This window comes from Lonchura striata, chromosome Z, assembly GCF_046129695.1.
Source record: "Lonchura striata isolate bLonStr1 chromosome Z, bLonStr1.mat, whole genome shotgun sequence".
Lineage (NCBI taxonomy): Eukaryota > Metazoa > Chordata > Aves > Passeriformes > Estrildidae > Lonchura > Lonchura striata.
The window spans coordinates 70,752,900-70,771,375 of NC_134642.1; the positions used below are offsets into that span (position 1 = coordinate 70,752,900).

Sequence of the window (18,476 nt, forward strand, 5' to 3'; positions counted from 1 at the left end):
CTTTAAAAATAAGTTCACAAGAAAAACATAGAAGTATATGATAGGATAATCTAATAATGAATAAACCAATTATTCCCATACAGATCTAACTGGTGTTACCTCATATGCCAAATGCCCAGTGAAAGAGAGGAGCAAGAGCTCTGTTAGATCTTGCAATCTGCACATAGAATTAAGTATGGCACAGAGACTGCTTCCACTGAGCATCTCCTAATGGCACTGTACCCCTCCCATCTCTACTCATCAGGCTCACTGTAGCTGAAAACAAAAGGAGAATAGCCACATCTTCAGATAAGGACCTACATATGGTAGCTACTGAAGCATATCCCTGCCAATCTGTACTGTTTTTAAAAGGAAAGAAATATTTCAGCAGTAGCTCTAAAAAAAAATCCCTGTTTTTAAAACACTTTAAAAAAATTGATTTGGTGTCATAGTTTGAGTTAATGGGGAGACAATCTCTGAGGTTCTGCTGCTATGCTTGCATTTAATAGAATCCTTTCCCATATATCCAGAAGACTCCAGTAATCATGATTTTTCATAACCATTTTTCCACTTGTGTGCATACAAGTCACAGAATTAAGACCTGTGCTTTTGCAGCACAAATATGCTCTTTAGAACACTTGCACACCAAATCAACAAAAGACCATGTAAGAAAACAAAGGTTAATTCTGTGTATATACTTCTGTAGTCTATATTGGTTTCTCAGCAAAAAAGACAGTAAACAACGAGTAATTTACTGGGATAAAATTTCAAACACAGAAATGAGAGCTCAACAGCTAATTTCTAGGGAGTTTACACCTGCCCCTTGTGCATCTGAAAATTCTCTCACAAATTTTTAGATTAACTTGACTGATGACTCTGTAGTTGGGTTGTTCATATTCACTTTTGCATTGGCAGTCCACTGTCTAATTAGCTGTGCCCTGGATCTCCAGCCTGTAATTACTGTGGGCAGGTATATTACATTTATCTCAACAGCATAAAGCTGTAATGAATTTCAGTTCTTTGGGCTGGTGTGCCTCTCAAAGCTTGGTAAAATAAGCTGGTAAAAGAGGTGACAGTGCTTTTGGATAGTCAGAGCAGTAAAGTGCACCTGTCTGCAAGAGAGGTTGATGTTTAGAATTCAACTTCTAAAGTGCTGCTTCTCCATAGGAAGAAATGAAGCTGATCCTAACATAACACCACAGAAGAAGTCTTCAGGCAAACTGCAAAACTGGATAACATCCTTAGAATATAAGGATAACTAAGTACTGTCCAAGAATTACCAGTTCCTACAATACCAATTTTATCTAGGTTCCTTCTAATCCCACTGCCCTAATTCTCTTTGGAGCCTTTAGAAAATAAATCAGGGAGCATAACGTATGTTTATATTTCACCTCCTCTAAAATACTTAGGAACAATGTGGCCGTGTTTAGAGATCCAACACCTCAACAGAGGACATAAAACAAATTTACTTTTCCCCAGATATCACTGACAATGACAGAACAATAGAAAGCATCACAATTGCTACATGGATTAATATAAATTATATTTGGGAAGTTTTTATGTGGCTACCTTGCTGTTTAGAAGCTTGTTTTTATCATACAGTTCAGTGTAATTCTGGTAGGCAGGAAACATGTTCTCCACAACTTTGATTTCTTCCTCAGTCTCACTTATGTGACTCTGCAACAAGAAAATGCATAGAGTGAGTCCTTTAAACAGCATTGAAACTGCAATTATGACTTTCTGAGCAATCCACTAGTCCTAAATAAATATTCATAAAAAATAATGCTAGTAAAGCCTATAGTTCGATCTAGTCCCTGCATCTCTTTTTTTCATCAAACCTGAATATGCTTTTCTAGGACCTAAAGAAGTAGCTTCATTTGTTCCTTAAAGGAACAAAGTGATATGAAGTAGTACATATATCCATCCCAGTAATGTGGTGACACAATGGACCCAATTCCAGTTTTAGGAAGATGTTAAAATAATAGATAAAATAATACACGATGTTATTGTGAGGTGAAAGAGAGAACAAGACTACAACAGAGTGGATGCTGAGATCAGGGCAGCAGATATGTATCTCCTCCCAAAGGTATCATTAGATGCTCACTATGCTGTCTGTCCACACCACTAAAATGGCACACAGAGCTCTCAGAGCTTACCTGCACGTGGAGATCATGGGCTAATGCTAAATCCCCGAGAGCATTCAGCAAGTCCTCTGTGCAGGAGGGGCCAAAGCGGGGGGTTATTATAGGCTGTACCCTGGGATACTGAAAACAGAAGATGGGGTTTGTATTCTACATATATATTTCAATAACCATAACTAAGGCTAGCATTTACATGGCAATTTCAGTAAACATAATTAAGGTTAGCATTTACATGGCAATTACATTTTGTCTTCATTGCTTACTGCAGCCTTGCCAACTCAAATTAAGCTGTATGGTCATTTCCTTGCTTCCATTAGACATCTCATTGCAGAAACAGAGAAGGAAAGTGGGGGTTTCTTACAATTTTAATGATATTTATTAAAGAAATTGGTTTTTTTAGAACTTTCATCAAGTAACTGTAATTTTACCAGTCTTCAGTAGCACTGGATACTTTTTCCTATTTGCTGACAGTCTAAATGCATAATGAGAAATAAGTCAGTTGAATGACCAGATTTTTTTCAGACACACTTGTGTGACCATTGAAGATATAATGAAGCAAAACTGCAAGCTTCTATAAAACCAAAGCCATTTTCTTGTTCAATCTCTTTATTCATATCAGTGACAAACCCCTAAACTCCTTAGATAGGAAGAATAGTTGTATAATCAGACATGCTATACTGCAGGAAACAGTGGAGAAGACACTAAGAACTACAGAGGTTTACACCTTGAGTCTCTAGAACAAAATTTTCCTAAAAAAATAGTCAGCAGGATTACAATTCTGTCACCAGTCAGAGGCAAGCATTTAGCACAAGCCAGTAAGTGATAACTTGGACTGTAGTTCCTTGTATTATCTCCCAGAAAAAGGAACTCAGGTCTTTGCAAATTAGCCAGCTTACTCAAGTCACACATAGTTAAGCCATTATTCTAGTGATACATATGGTTTAGGCATTAAACTCCAGGCAGCTGCTCTAGAATATTTTGAAGGGGGATGTCAAAAGAAGCCACTGAAAACCAAAGGCTGATAAGAAAAATACAACTGTGTATAATTTTGGAGTCTAAACTTCTATCTTCACCACAGGAGTGTAAGCATGAATATCTTTAGAAACACACTTTAAGACATGCACCCAAACCACTAATTTTATAGTGGATTAGTGACTTTACTGAAAAAAACAATGATTTCTGCTGGTGAGAATTCCTTCAATTAGTCTGATGCTAGCCACTGGAGTCTTTTGCTAGCTCTTTCAGAACACCAGCAACAGGAGGTGTACAGAACAACTCCAGGATTAATTCACCAACAGCTGAACTTCAGAGCTGCAGCTCTACAGTGGAGTTAACTTTACCAGCATCGGGGAGAAAAGTAAAAGAGTTAAAGGATGTTCTCTATCTCATCTACCAACAGCCCTTCATTCCAGGGATTTAGAAGTGAAAGAGAACCAAACCCTGTCTCCAGGGGTTTATAGACACCCCAAAACTGGTGGGTGGGCACAAACAGGCAGCCAATGGGATAACCTTAGGGGAGGAGCAAGGAGTATGGTTTACAGCACCAGCTCCAATGAGAGCAAAGGGGAGGAGAAATAGGTGTGGTTTACAGAACCAGCTCCAATGAGAGCAAAGGGGAGGAGAAAGGGGTGTGGTTTTCAGAGCCAGCTCCAATGAGAGCAAAGGGGAGGAGAAATCAGTGTTGTTTACAGAACCAGCTCCAATGAGAGCAAAGGGGAGGAGAAAGGGGTGTGGTTTATAGCAGGGTGGATACAACCTAGGGAGAAACCAACTCGGAACATAGGGAGGGATTTGGAAACCATTACCAGAGAGCCCAGATAAAACTGAAAGTTCGGGTAGCACAAAGGCTAACCGCAACATTAATCTGTCTACTTCTATACTACAAAATGATAAATTGAATTCCACCTGTCTTAACAAGAAATTGTCCTTTCTAGGAAGCCAGGCTCTTCAAACTCTGTAGAGAAACACAGAACATTGCTCTGCTCTCAGCACAGAACACTGATTTTAGACTGTTAGTACATTTCTCAACATGACTAGAAGAACATTTTCCAAAGTGATTATATATATCTATTACACACAAATATGTATATTTATTGATTTGTCACTAAGACAACAGATTTGGATAGTAGGAGTAATTTTTCATGTGCTCAAGCAGCATCTTCTGAATACAGAAGTGAATTCAATAAAGAACACTACTTACTTTCTTTTCCAGTAGTTCTCTAACAAACCTGAAAAAGGGTAGGAATAAAGTTGCTATAAATCTGTTCTCTATGTTATAAATTCTGAAAAATATAAAAAATATATGCTGGATACCCTGTTAAACATTTCACACAGATCAATTTTTTCACAAAATGTTGAGCCAGATTTTCAGATGAAATAAAAAAAGGGAACACAATGAAGTCAGCAGAGTGACACCAAATTATGCTGAACATGCAGACTATTGTTTTTTCATTGCAATACTTTGCATAAGACAAGCAGTAATTATTCTGAATTCTCCATGAAAACCAAACACATGCTACATTAAATGAATTGCAAACTTATAACCTACAGATGCAATTTATAACCTATTATAACATTATAACCTACAGATGCAATATTGAAGAAAAAACAAACCAAACTTAAATGTGTTTGTCCATGAATTCAAGTTGCACTGTTTAAACCTTTTCAAATTCAAATTTTAAAAGATTCAGCAATATTTTTTATCTTACAGTAGTTGCTTATGTCCTCATTCACTTAAAGAACCCTTGATTTTTTGGAAATGCTTATATTAATGTTAGCGTATAGACAATCTACTTTCCGGAAAATAAATGTTAACTTCTTCTGTTAACTAAAATGCTACTTCAGACCTCTACAAAAAAACCCAGGCCGTCACTACAAATAATGTAGATGAACAAAGTAAACTTTCTCCCACTTTGGAAGGAGGGAATTCTTTGAAAGCCCATTTGTTCAATGTAAGTGACATGTGAATTACAGTTTGAGATGCATTCTGTATAGGATCTCTGTGCATTTTTATGTCATAGTTCATAGTAAGAGAACTGTATAATTTTGCTAAAAACACATGTTGTATCAATTTTTTCAAATGTCTTCAGAGGGAAAAGAAAATTATGCTAGAGGCTACATTCACAGTTCTGAAGCTCACACTAGATCACCAGATGGAAATGAGAAGCCTGAGTTTGACTTAAGCAATGACCAAAGGAGTTTGAGCCACCATTGTCTAACATGGAGAGCTAAAATGCCAGGTGAATTAGCTATCATCTGCCTGTTTCTCTCTTACCTGATATAATAAAATATGCACTTGAAATGAAATGCAATGCCCAGCTGACAAGACAAAATTTCAATGTGGCTGTTTTCATTCTTTTTCACATTCTTTGAACTGCATGAGATGTTTCAAAACTGATGAAATGTGATGAAATATGTTTTGCAAATATAGCCAACTCACTTCTCTATGAGGAAAGAAACTCAACTACAAATCACTGTCTTCTGAGGCAGAACAGACTTGAACATAGGTTCTCATCTTTGCAGCTGACTATAACTAATAGTACCATAAATGGTAATCTAGAGTTCAATTCCCTAACTTTTTATTAAATCCTCTTTGACAAAGAACAATAGATTCAAATTCTTGACAAATTTAAATCTAATCTATGAAGTACTTGGAACTGTATCATATTTCCATGCCTACAATATAAATATTTCTGAATGTTAGTTCTAAGTAACTGAAATGAGTGTAGTCCATTTTCTGACAGTGTGATGGATCACATTTCTTAGATTCTTAAAAAACCAACAGAACATGTTGGGTTTTTAAGCAACAAAAACCCAAATAATGTTACCCTCTTCATGAAACAGCAATTGTATTGCTGTGATTCAGGTAAGTACTCCAGATTCATGCCAAGTTCACAGCCTTATTCCCTAGACAGCTTGAGTACTTGTGGCAACCTCTCATCCAAAGTTGAGAAATATTTCTTATTACACAATCAAAAAGGAATGAGTTGGAGGCACAAGATATGTATTTAAAATAAAGCTATTTAGGTCCTTCTGAAGCTTTTAAAACCATCAGAACTGGAAGTTCTCCTTCTTTCAGGCCCATTTGGCAGGACTTGCACCATAATATGGAAGCTGGGGATTTACACAGAAGGAAACAAATGTTAGAAGAGTGAAGGTTAACTAATACGGCATGTTTTATAAATTTCTTTAAACATAAACACCATTAGAAATACATGACCATTTCTAACTTTTATTGTCACACCTTTAGGCTGATTTGTAAAAAACAAGGTATCAACCTCACACAAGTGCCAAAAGATATTTATATTACTCTTAGGGGTTTTCTCTTTCAGCATGATATCTGAAAAATTTAGGTAAGTAAATAGATAGTCCCATGAGAACAGTCTGCTTAACTGTTTTCTGAGCATGGGTGTGAAACACAAGAGAAACATGATAGTAAGCTGCCATAATCCAGTTTTGGCTCTCCTCTGCTACAAACATTGCCTTCATTTGATTCTCCTTTGCTCTTTCAGCTTCATGTTGGGGTATTTTGACTGGTGATATGATGGAAAAGAGATGCTTAAAATGGGGTATAAGAAAGCTGAGTTCTACAGCTTGAATAAAGCCTTAGCCTAAATGGTGGAAGGAAATAACTTAGAAGTTAATGGGGACAAAGGAACTGGCTGCCACCTCACCACTGTATGTCAGGTCCCATGACCTCCACACACACAGCTTTGAAAGGGAAAAGAGGCAGCAGAAAACACACATATCCTCCCAAACCCTAAATCTGTGGTTTCTCCCTCTCTTTGGAAAAGCCAGAGAGATGCTACTTGGGCTGTGCAGCAACTTTTGCAGGAATTTCCAGGATTTGCAGGAATTGCCAGGACTGTAGGGGACAATATTGTTGGAAGAAAAAAACTGTTGCTAATAAATTCACACCTGTAAGCTTTTAGACAGATTCACATTCACTTTTCAGATGTATGAAAAATCTTATTTTAAAAGGTTATGCCATCAATTTTATCATTTTACCTTTCTGTCTCTTGGACAGAGTCAGCAGTAATCTCTCTGTATTGTGGCACACTGTCATTCACATCCATGCAGACTTTCCCAACAAATGCTCGTTGACCAAATTTATCTGTTGAGATGCATTAGAATATAAATCTCAAAATCACTGGTTCTCAGTAACAATTACCAAAGCTTGTACTGAAATAAAAAGAATGAAGTCCACCCCACCCAGCTCCATTTAGAATGATCAGAATGTATGTTTCTGTCTTGTCTCTAAGTTATGATCATTCATGTGACTTTTAAGGATAAAAAGAAAAGATGAAATAAGGAAACAAACAACATTAAATAGGAGCTGTCTTCCACAATAATGCTCATCCTTACAGATAAGAACTAGATTACTATAGTTTAACTATAACCAGAATTCTTGGTAGTCTATGAAGACAGCTGTGACATAAAAGATGAGAAATATTCATCAAAGTACAGTAGCTGTAGTAGATGGCTACCTGAAGATGAGAGGCATAAAGATCTCAGCAAACCATCTCTCCTTTTGCTAACAGGCAAAGATTGCTCACAGGCCTCCCCACATGCAGGTAGAGGGAGAAATTTCCAGAACTATTTTAGCCTCTTTCTTGAGATTTATCCATGCTAGATTAATAAATCAGGATTCATGTGTAAAACGTGTATAATATCCAATTCTAGGGTGTCAAATGTGTTTTTAATTCAGATCTCTTTGTCTTCTTTAACTGTGTGAGTGGTTTAACGTAATGGCTTCAAAATTTTCCTAATAAATCAGAAAGACTAGCTAATTTTTGATTAAATTTGAGGTTCTTATTAAATTTCTCTGCATTATGAGCTGTCTGAGCCTTGAGAAATCCTGCAAGAACAACAATAATTTCAAACAGCAGGCATTTGCAGCTATGAACAGAAGAGAAGGATAAGATTCTGATACAGCTTCCACTTCTCTGATTTCAGAGGGTGTGTGAGGTTTTTTTATATTGATTATCAGATGAAATCTCAGTGTATCAGGAAATTAATGCACTGACTGGTCCTCCTGTCATTCAGTTCTTTTAAAACTCAGAAAACAAAAGGTTAGAAAAAGCAGAGAGCTGCAGCTGAAGAACAAGTCCAACAGACTTAATTCAAGCTCAGCCAGCAGTAGATTTGAGAATGAGGAGAGAAGGAGTAGCAACAATTTAGGATAGAGCTATTAAGTGAACATGGGTAACAGGTGGGGTTTGGGGACACAGTGTGACAGGTACAATGAATAAAAAACAAATTAGGAGAAACACAGATCCCTAGCTAGCCTAAACTCCTAACCATTGTTTCCTTCAACTAACAGCCCACACAATCCTTCAAAATTCACTGTTAGACTTACCTATAATTTCAGCAAGAAGAAGGGCAGTATCTGTGTGAATTGTTGCAAAGTAGCAAGCTGTAGTTGTACCATTCTTTAGTGTTCGTCTCTAAAAAAAGAAATAAGTTTCAACTGTCTGGGAAAAAAAAACAGTAAATCTGGCAAAATGCAGAACAGGAAGTCTCATTTCAAGCTGCAAGAACATTTAGTTATTGTGAAATTTTGCAGTGAAGTGGTAAGATAAAAATATAGATTTTTAATTTCATAAAAGCTTTTTTAAGTCTGAGGGTTAATAAATACAAAAAACTCCTCACAAAATTTTTGCAATGGCTAAACCCATAGAAACCAGTCTCTATTCCTTTCCCCAAACTAGAAATGTTCCAACTTATATTTAGAAATACAAACAACTAGTAATTTTTTATTATTTCCTAGTTATGAAATGTTCTCAAATTGTCATGGTGAAGTACTGTTTTTCCAGTGTCAGCAAAGCAAGGCTTTTGGGGAACATGGTGGTTTTCTTTTAGCAACCCGATCTAGCTGGAAAAACAAGTCATGTTTTCATGTATCAAAAACCTTTGTTGTCCCCAAATACCAAATATCAAACTTAACTGTAAAAGTAAACTGAGCAAAACTGCTCAGACTATGAGATAATTATTTCTCTAATATACAATTTGAAAGGAAATCCCTACATTACTTTTGGGGAACCTAATAGTAAATTACCAGGTATTTTAGTTACATTAATTCATGATGAAATTTGTAGCTTCTCTTGTCCTTGGGACTGATGCAAACTATGTTGACCACTTATCCGACATATAGGCCTTCACTATATTTTTGGGTTCTGGTTGTCTAGTTATTTGAGATTTTTTTTTTTTTTTAATGAGATAAAAGGTGGTACATCCCACACAATGTTTGGAGGAAGGCTAGAGTTAATTATTTGACAAACATGAAGCCAAGCTCTGTGTTTTCCTTACGATACTCAAATGAAAATTTTTTTAGGTTCCAAAAATGTCTCAAAAATAGCAATGTCATTACAGAGACAAGTTACTTTGTCTTTCCTAGCTTTTAAAATTCAGAATTTTCTACTTCTGAAATCCTAACAACATTGTTAAAGTAAATCTAAAAACATCCTGTTTCCAAATCATCAGCATGAAGAGGAGGTTCCAGCTAAAACCAGGAAAATTTCAACTAAATTGTTTCTTTTGCTGTGTATAGAAGGTGTTTGTTGGAAAAAGGATTTTGATTTGAAAAAATCCACTGTTTTTTCATTACAACTTCATAAGCACAATGATACTTATAAAAAATAACTGCTCCATGAAAGTTTAGTTCTGTTTCTAACAGATGAAGGTTATAATTGGCCCCATCAAACACTGCAGAGTGACTGGTATTCTGTATCTTTTGTGGGTGAAGACATTTTTCTTGACTTTTTCACATGGGGAGAGCCTAACTGGGGTGTCCAGGCTCTGACAACTAACTTCCACCTCTCTCTGGCAGCTCTTTTCCAGATGATGCTGTGACACACCTTGCAGGGTGAGGTCTCTAGATGTGCCGGGGTCATGCAGCCTGCACTGTAACTGCACTGTGTTGGGCACACACCTCAAATGTGAGCTCACCTCTAAGTTTTAAGCACTTGAAGGCATGTGTGCTTGTCACTAGAGCTTAAGACCAAGTTGCTCCTGCATGCTTTTATCATGGCAGATGGCAGAAAATAATTTCTTTTAAAATTTGTGTGTCAAGGAACAGCATAACTATTTATTTCAGATTTGTTATGTTATTATGCTGACAACAGATGCTGTCAGGGTAATAGACAAATGGAAGGCAAATTGCACAGGCCAAATAATTTAATCTGTTGAAGATATTTCAGTCCACATATTAAAGGCTAAATTTGTTATGGGACAGAACTAGTACACTGCAATATGACCTAGCTGCTTGTTGCTCATCCAGTGGATTTTAAAGACTTTATAATGCTCAGAACCATCTAGCTCAAACACAGTCTTTCTTTGACCCACAATACCACTGAGAGACTCCTTCTAAAGACCCTGCAGTGAAAGACATTCTCACTATAAAAACCTCAGAAGTAGCAATCTCTTCCTTTACTACACCAGAAACATGCCAGATTTGTCATCTATCAAAAGTATTTTCTCTTTCATGTGGTTTTTGCCGATGGTGAGTTTATAAAAGAGTATTTTTGTGCAAGAAAGGAAATATCTCCTGATTTTTTTATTCACTATACTTGGTTATTGCTGCATTGAAGTTGTCTGCACCTGCTGGCTGTACTAATTCTGAGAGTAAATTAGTTGTTGTAGATTAGTAGTTGGTCACTATATTCAGAAAAGGTGATAAACAGTTCACTGTTAACCTTGTGATTAAATCAATTCTATTGCCGGCAGCAACAGAACAAGACTGTAACTAGTAACAGAAAATCTTGACTAGCAACAGTGGCTATCTTCGCTTTATCTGGTTTCCATGACAGTAAAACATTCTCTACTGTTTCTGCTGACCTTCTGAGAACATGCCTATATTACACAAAATTAATATCGTCAAGTAGGCAAATGTCAATGCAGGACTTACAACAACTCTGGTGTACACTTCTTCTGCAAAACCACTGTCCTGGTACTTGGCTTCTGTTGGGAATGTATAGGCAGTCAACCACTGCAAAAGAGTCAGGTCTACTCTTGTACCAGTAAATGAATACTGAGGAGCATGAATATGTGTATCAACCAATCCTGGCATGAAGAATTCACTAAGGAAAGAAAATAAAATTGCAATAATCCAAAATGCCTCAAAATTATCCACAGTAATTAGTTTTGTTTTAAAGAGTATACTTGATTAAAATCCACCAGAATAAATGACAAGTACAGATTAATCTGTCTTTTCCAGCATCAGGCTATTAATTCCTGCTGTACCTCTACCCATACCCATATTTTGGTATGAAGCAGATGAGTAATATCATTTACACTGCAAAATACATATATTTAACTGTGAGGAAAACAGTATAAGAGCATGATTGATCTAATTTTCTCTAATATTGACCCATCCTAAATGCCAACCAACAAACAAAGGGAACTGATTTCACAGTAACTAAAATTACTCCACTATAGAATCCACCTGAAAAAGAGATTTGTACACAGTCTTGTTTTCTACTATGAAGATATATGGAATGCCTCTAGCTTCCAGACCATTATATTTACAAAATGTGACTTTTTATATGTGACTTTCTAGTTTTCTTCTACATTATTTATATGTCTATATAGATATATAAAATCAATTAATTTCAAGGCTTAGTGGAAGAACAGACAGTGTCTGAAAATGCAAACACCGACACTGGTGAAAAAAGCTCTGCTCAATATCTTGACAGGAAAGGCATATTTACAATGTAATTGTAAAACTATATGTTGTCATGTAATGTTCATGCAATAACAGGAATGAATATATCAACATTACTAGAAAGTTGCTATGGCTATTTTGTTTTGTGCTGAAACTCTTTACTGCATAACATTTCTCTCACTCCTCTTCCCGTCTCCCTGACTACTGAATGAACTGAATTTTGTCTCTTTTTAACTCCCCTTCTTTCTGTTTTCTTTCAGACTATAAATGCTGAAAATCTTCTTCAGTCTGATTCATATTCACAGCACCTTCCAATTTCCTCAGGCTATTTCAAGTGAAGAAAATATCTGATTACTCATATATACTGTATGATTAGCCTTTCATAAAAGCATAAAAGTTTTTTAACAATTGATTACTAGAGGGTAGTTGCAGTTCTCAATTATAAGCCACAAATCATTTACAGTTTGCTACTACTACATGCATAGTCCAAAACTTTTTCACTTCACCATAAAGTTGGAGGATTTCACTGGATGAAGACAAAGGAAATGCTCTAGCTGCAGTATAGTGAGAAATCAAAAGCTCTATGTTTAGAGGGTTTAAGTCTAATTGTATTGATTTTTATTATGCAATGGGTCAAAGTCCAAGCAAACGAGTTTCATATCTGCAGTATCAGTGTTACCTACATTTAGTACATCTAAACTTACATGTTAGGCACAGCCCACGGCTAACAAAATGGATATAAAATGTAATCTCAAGAAAGAATGGCACTTAGTTCTGTGAGTACGGAAATGATCATGCCTGAAAATTAAATATGGCATTTTGTTCTGTGCAGCATACATCAGCCAGCACAATCCAGCCATATCTGCAATCCCAAACCAAGGAATGCAAAAAGAACATGGACTACCCATCCTCTGAGTTGCATCCAAAACACAGGCACCTTTGGGTAAAGAGCTCTCACTGCTCTAAAATGGAATTTTGGCCATTAAATGTAAAGGCATCATAGGTTTAATGTGCTCCCTATCAAAATGTATTCCAAAAACTCACTTTACTTCACTCAAAGAATAAACTGCGTTTGCTGTAGCTAATCTTAACAAAACACATACTGTTTACTCAGTTGTCTTATGTCAGATGTTTTGAACCCCCATGTCTTGGCCAGTTGCTCTAGCTGATCCATTTGTTCCACAAACACAATCTAAAAAAAAAAAAAAGAAAACATAGTTAAGTACCTTAACTAGTTAAGAAAACACAGTTAAGTATTTCACCTCAGCTTTAGGTGAAGGCAAAACAAGTTATATCTTAAAACCAATTTTACACACTTGCTACAGAGATGTTAGGTTTGCATTGAGACACTTGTTCTTCCTGACTATCAAGCATGATTTTGAAATACCTTCTCATAATCCAGTGAATAACTGCACCCACCTTGTAATTTGTCATAAAACAATTAATTCCTTCTCAGGTAACACACAGGCAGAACAACATAGACCTTAGTGTCCCGTAATGTAATATCATGCTAGCAGTACAGTCACTTGTGAAGAGGTGTATAACAGCCTTACAGGAATGCAGGTAGAGTATTCACAATCAGAGGGCTCAAATTACCTGCTTTGCCTATGACTGACTGACATCAAGCTAAGTATTTCCTAATTTTCTGCTTGTGTTGGGCTTTTTAATTTTTTTCAATGCCTACAATGAGAAAATAAATTGATGGGGAAAATGTAGATAATATTTTCATTTTACAGAATGGACCAAAAGAATGCTGAGATCTTTGTTTATTTCAAAATCAAACCCTACAATCTGGAGCCAAAAGCAACCCCATTTGACTCCTAGAGAACAATAACTCTACTTATGATGAGTTGCTGTTGCCTAGTCAGAATTTTAGTACATTTCCTATTTATTTTTAAATTCCATGGTATTTTAATCTACAAGATGACTCTCAACTCTTTGATTCTCAGGTCTATCACTAATAGGTATGACACCTCCCCAGGAAAAGAGACTGTGGAGCCTAGGAACTGCAATGCCCACTAGACATCCATGTGGGATCCAAGTTTTCTCAACACTTGACAATTTAGAGGACTTGAAAGTCTCCCCTGGCCAAAGGCTGCCTATCTGAGCTTACAGAAATTCCTGCCTCTAACCACATCCTCTGCCAGAAACTAATTAATCATCTTCTAACGCCCTTGGTGTAAGAGTTTGTTCCCCTAAATTCAAGGGAATATTCTTCCTGCTACCACTATCCTTCTGCTCCTGGGATGATGTCCACACTGAGGGCCTGTATCACCCTCATGACAGCAGTTTCTAGGGCATCAGTTAAAAAGAAAAACAAAACCACATTTAAAAAGGCAAGACTTAGTACTTGTAAAATGGGAATAGGAAGAACTTAGGAGGAAGAGCAAGAGGACTGAGAAAAAGCATTGTTTAGCACTTATTTGTATGCCTTTTTAATGTGTATGCTTCTTTTGCATAGAAATGTACCACTTTCTGTTTTTTCCATAGACAAAAATAAGCAAAGCTGCTAAACTGTAAATGCTGCTAAACTGTAGACAAAAAGTTATCGGCTACCTAGTCATTTAAATTAATAATGGCTGGTATGATTCATATTGTTAAAAGAGCAAATGTTTTACATTTTCAGTCAGAAAAAATTTTAAAATAATATTTTAATATTATTTTAATACCACACTAGCAAATTTTAATACCACACTAGCAAAAATTGTAAGATTTCAGTATTAATAGTTGACAGAAACAGTATTGTTCTTCATCCAAAGAGGAATACATCCAACTTAACTGCAGAAGGCTTGGAATACAGACCTACTGAAATATCTGATGTGCAATAATGAAAATGTCATTCAGATATTGAAGTAAAAATGCATGCAGAATGAGCAATGTTGGAGCTGCTCAGGGGGAGCAGGATGAAGAGGGAGGGAAACAGAGAGAGAGAAAAGCATGAAACACCAGATGACAAATTCTGGAAAGAGGCGTTGCCATGGAAAAGCAGTGGCTGTTATGTACTCTTAGGGTGCAGAAAAATAAAACACCTAAATCATGGAAAAATGAAGAAAATATGTTTCAAGGAAGCTGGATACATGAAATCAATTCTCAACTTGACACCTGGTCTATTATGATTGAATTAGACTATGGGTAAATCAACAAGACATCTACATTTTTTTCAAACAAACTTCCCAATTGAATTCCTTAGTCAGCCAAGAGTTGCTCCCCATTGCTTTAGGATGCATTTCTATTGCTGAATGCTTTAAGCTCTTGTCGATCCTATGCTTGGATATTTGTTCCAGTATTTGCTTGTGCACTCAAGGGAACCAACTGGGTGCCCAGCTCTTTAAATTTGTTCTGCACCTTAATGCTGTAGAAGCAAGAAGAAACTCCACAGCAGAGTCACTACAGAGTCAAGAGAAATGCACAAGACTAAGAACTTCAGCTTTAAAGAAGTCGAGAAGAATAACTGACACCTTGGGAAAGGTATATCACAAAACCCAGAATTACTGGCTGCTAACCCCATTGTACAAACACTTCCATAAATTCTCATGTTTTATTCATGTAATGGGGCTAAACATCCAAAGATCAGGGGTTTTGTATACCAAGTGATCCCAAAGCTCTTCCATTGAAGCATAGCTGGTCAACTAAACTGCATCAACCCTGATGTAGCAAACCCCCAGTGACTTCAAGCACCACAGCACAAATATTTCACTAACAAGAAAATGGAAAGTGAATGATACTGGCTGAAGGAACATGGTTTGTTTGTATCCAACAGTGCCTGGCTATGACATTCAGAGGAGAACTTGAGAAGGAGTCTATCCCTCTTTCCCCTCACACATATTCTCCTCCCTCCCTGTTCCCACAGTTATTAAATGACTTTTGCAATTCAAGACATGATGTCTATTATTTGTCTAGTTCCCAAAACTGGAAGCTAAATGAGAGGTAACACTTGGTAGATGCAGCTGCTAAAGGAACTGCCCAGCCTGCTGAGAAAGGGGAAGCAATGAACTCCAGATGGATGGAGTCCTTCCTCCTTGTACAGCTGACACGTCTACTCACTGTCCCAACTGGCTTAAATCAAACCTTATGCTTAAAATCGTATTTCACAACTCTTGCTCTTTTCGTGACTTGCACAAGGGCTTCTAGCTTAATTTTTTTTTTCTACTTACTTAATATTCTACTCACCTAGGATAATTACACCAACATTTCAATAACAACTCGTATTTTGCACCTATGTCTCTTTTCTTCACCCTGAGGAATGCTGGTCTTTCTCTTTGCTTTTCCTCAAGGGAGACTCTACACTGCTTTGCAAAACACTCAGTTAAACATGGTCCTTACTTCGCTAACTTGATGATAAATTTGGATTTTATATCCAAAAGCAATGCTTTTCTTCATAAAACATAATTTTCTTCTGGGGCAAAGCAGAGAGATGACATTTTACATCCCTTGGAGGACATGCAGGGACTCACACTGCAAAACAGAACCCGGTTGCTCATACAAGCCTTGACACACAGTGTCAGAGACCATGCAAAATTTTTCCATGTTGGAGTCAGCAACATGAGGCAAAAGAAGGATACCTGTTTAGTTAAATTTACATCTTTGGGAGGAAAACAGAAGCAATTTTGGTGTAAATTTGAAAAATAAAGGTAAGTAATTTTCTAACCACTATGTCTTTCTTGAAAAGCCAACTCTTCTGTGATTCCAGTGGTTGTTCTGCATGAGGTTACATTATGAATAATAGGGAGAAAAGAGACCATATGGGATACTCACCGTATCAGCCCCTGGAATATTAAAATGTCAGAATATGTAATAAAAAGAGAATGAAATAGAAGTGCTCGTCATTGTATTCTGGTAGGAATTTCATTTTAGGAAGATAGTGTTTTAATGGATCAAAAATTAAAAAAAAAAAAAACTTCTGCCAATTTATGCAAGGAAAACAGTATACTGTGAATCCTTGTTCCCTAGGAAAAGGAGAGAGTAAGTGAGAGCACAGATCCCTAGGTGTAGCTTACTAAGATACCTCTTTTTCAAGAAAATCACTAAAAAATCTTGATTTCATATGGATGCTGTGTAGACACTTTTCCATAAATTGACATTAAGGAGAATGGGATGGGATATGAATTTCTGCCTTGTGCACCTGAGTTACTCCAGCCAAACAAAAGGTTTCATTCTATTCTATTCTTTTGGTGAACCAGCCAATACATAACTATGCAGGTGTTTACTCCCCTCTGTCTTGAAAGGACAAGTCATAAAAGGACTGTCTTGAAACAGGCCCTCATGGACCCGTATGAATAGAGAAAATGCACTCTGTTAGGGCTCAAATTGTTTTGCACATATTTCAAATGTTACTGAATCCTGACACACTGAAGCCTTTATTTAGCCACAAGAAAGAAAACTACTTTTTTAGATTTTACGTAGGGTGACCATATGTTACTGAGTGTACAAGAAATCACCAGTCTACTTGCACAACCTACACTATGAAACTGAGTTTCAAGTGTGATAAGGGTTAAGGAAATTACATTGCTTTTCAGCTAGACTATCTCCTCCATTATCAGTAAGTGCAACACTTGTTTTAAGCTTGGTTCATACCACTGAAATGCCCAACAGCATCATCTTTCTAACTCTTGATGGGTATACGCCATGGGGGGTATTTTTGTGACAAGAAGACAAAAAGAGCCTCATTTAGATGGCTGTGCAATGGGTAGACAGCTATTTTCACCATCGCTGTTTAGAAACCCTGAGAATAAAAAAAAAAAAAACAAAAAAAAAAAAAAAAACCAAAAAAAAAAAAAAAACAGCTTGTGAAACAGAAAGAAAACAAGAGAATCTGAAAGAATGCCAGGTCTATGCACGCTGCTGTTCCGGGAATACTCAGCCCAGTTCAACAGCAGATTTATGCCAACAGCAGACTCGTGCCGAAGGGACCCTCCATCCCGGCGCCTGCCCCGGAAGACAGTAGTGCGAAAATGTTCCGCTTTCTCTCACAGACCGGGGGAGCCGGCCCTGCCTCTCGCCACCCCCGGACGAGGGCTCGGGGCCGGGAGGGTCATTGTCACCGCCTCCGGCGGACCTGCAGCCCCGGGGCTCCCGGGGACCGCCGCCGCCGCCGGCATCGCCCCCGCCGCCCGCGCCGCGCCGCACCCGCGACACCCCGCCCGAGCCCGCACTCACTGTCCCGTTATCGTCCACCCCCAGAAGGTGTCCGTGGAGGATCTCCATGGGGGCGGAGGCGCTGGAGTGCACGAAGGTCCCCTTGAAGACGTGGGCGAGCGGCGGGCGCTGCGGGGAGCTCATCGCGGCGGCGGCGGGCTCGACGGGCGCGGGCTGGGAGCTGCCACCCCGCGGGCTGCCTTCCCTCGGCGTCTCTCGGAGCCGCGGGCGACTTCCTGGAGCTGCCATTTCCCCACCCCCTGGTGGGACTTTCTTCGCCGGGAGTGGTTGGCCGCAGAGAGGGCGGGAGGCTGCCCGCACCCTGTGCCTTCCCGCGGGGTGCCCGGGCGGTGCGCGGGGTGCCCCCGACCCGCGCCCTTCCCGCCGCTGATGCCCTCATCCCAGGGATGCGCTCTCCTCCGTGCAAGAGACACGAACGACGGGAGAGACGCCCGGTGGGTTTTGGGGTCCCGGTTTCTTCCCGGGAAGCCGTGAGAGATTCGGTAATGTGTCTGGTAGTGTTTTACGAGTGTCCGGCAGCTCGGCTTTGCAACCAACCT

The 18,476-nt window shown here is 38.2% G+C and overlaps 1 protein-coding gene across 1 annotated transcript in view; it reads right to left on the reverse strand.

The window, feature by feature from the left end:
• GDA (guanine deaminase) overlaps positions 1 to 18,172 on the reverse strand; it is a 30,761-nt gene extending 12,589 nt beyond the window's left edge. The window contains exons 1-8 of the mRNA XM_021541516.3: positions 17,938 to 18,172; positions 12,885 to 12,973; positions 11,026 to 11,197; positions 8,479 to 8,566; positions 7,128 to 7,233; positions 4,321 to 4,348; positions 2,136 to 2,243; positions 1,549 to 1,656 (exon numbers count right to left, since the gene is read on the reverse strand). Coding sequence (XP_021397191.2) covers positions 1,549 to 1,656; positions 2,136 to 2,243; positions 4,321 to 4,348; positions 7,128 to 7,233; positions 8,479 to 8,566; positions 11,026 to 11,197; positions 12,885 to 12,973; positions 17,938 to 18,165 — 927 coding nt within the window. The 5' untranslated portion in view covers positions 18,166 to 18,172. The remainder of the gene's footprint in view (positions 1 to 1,548; positions 1,657 to 2,135; positions 2,244 to 4,320; positions 4,349 to 7,127; positions 7,234 to 8,478; positions 8,567 to 11,025; positions 11,198 to 12,884; positions 12,974 to 17,937) is intronic.
• Positions 18,173 to 18,476: the final 304 nt, after the last annotated feature.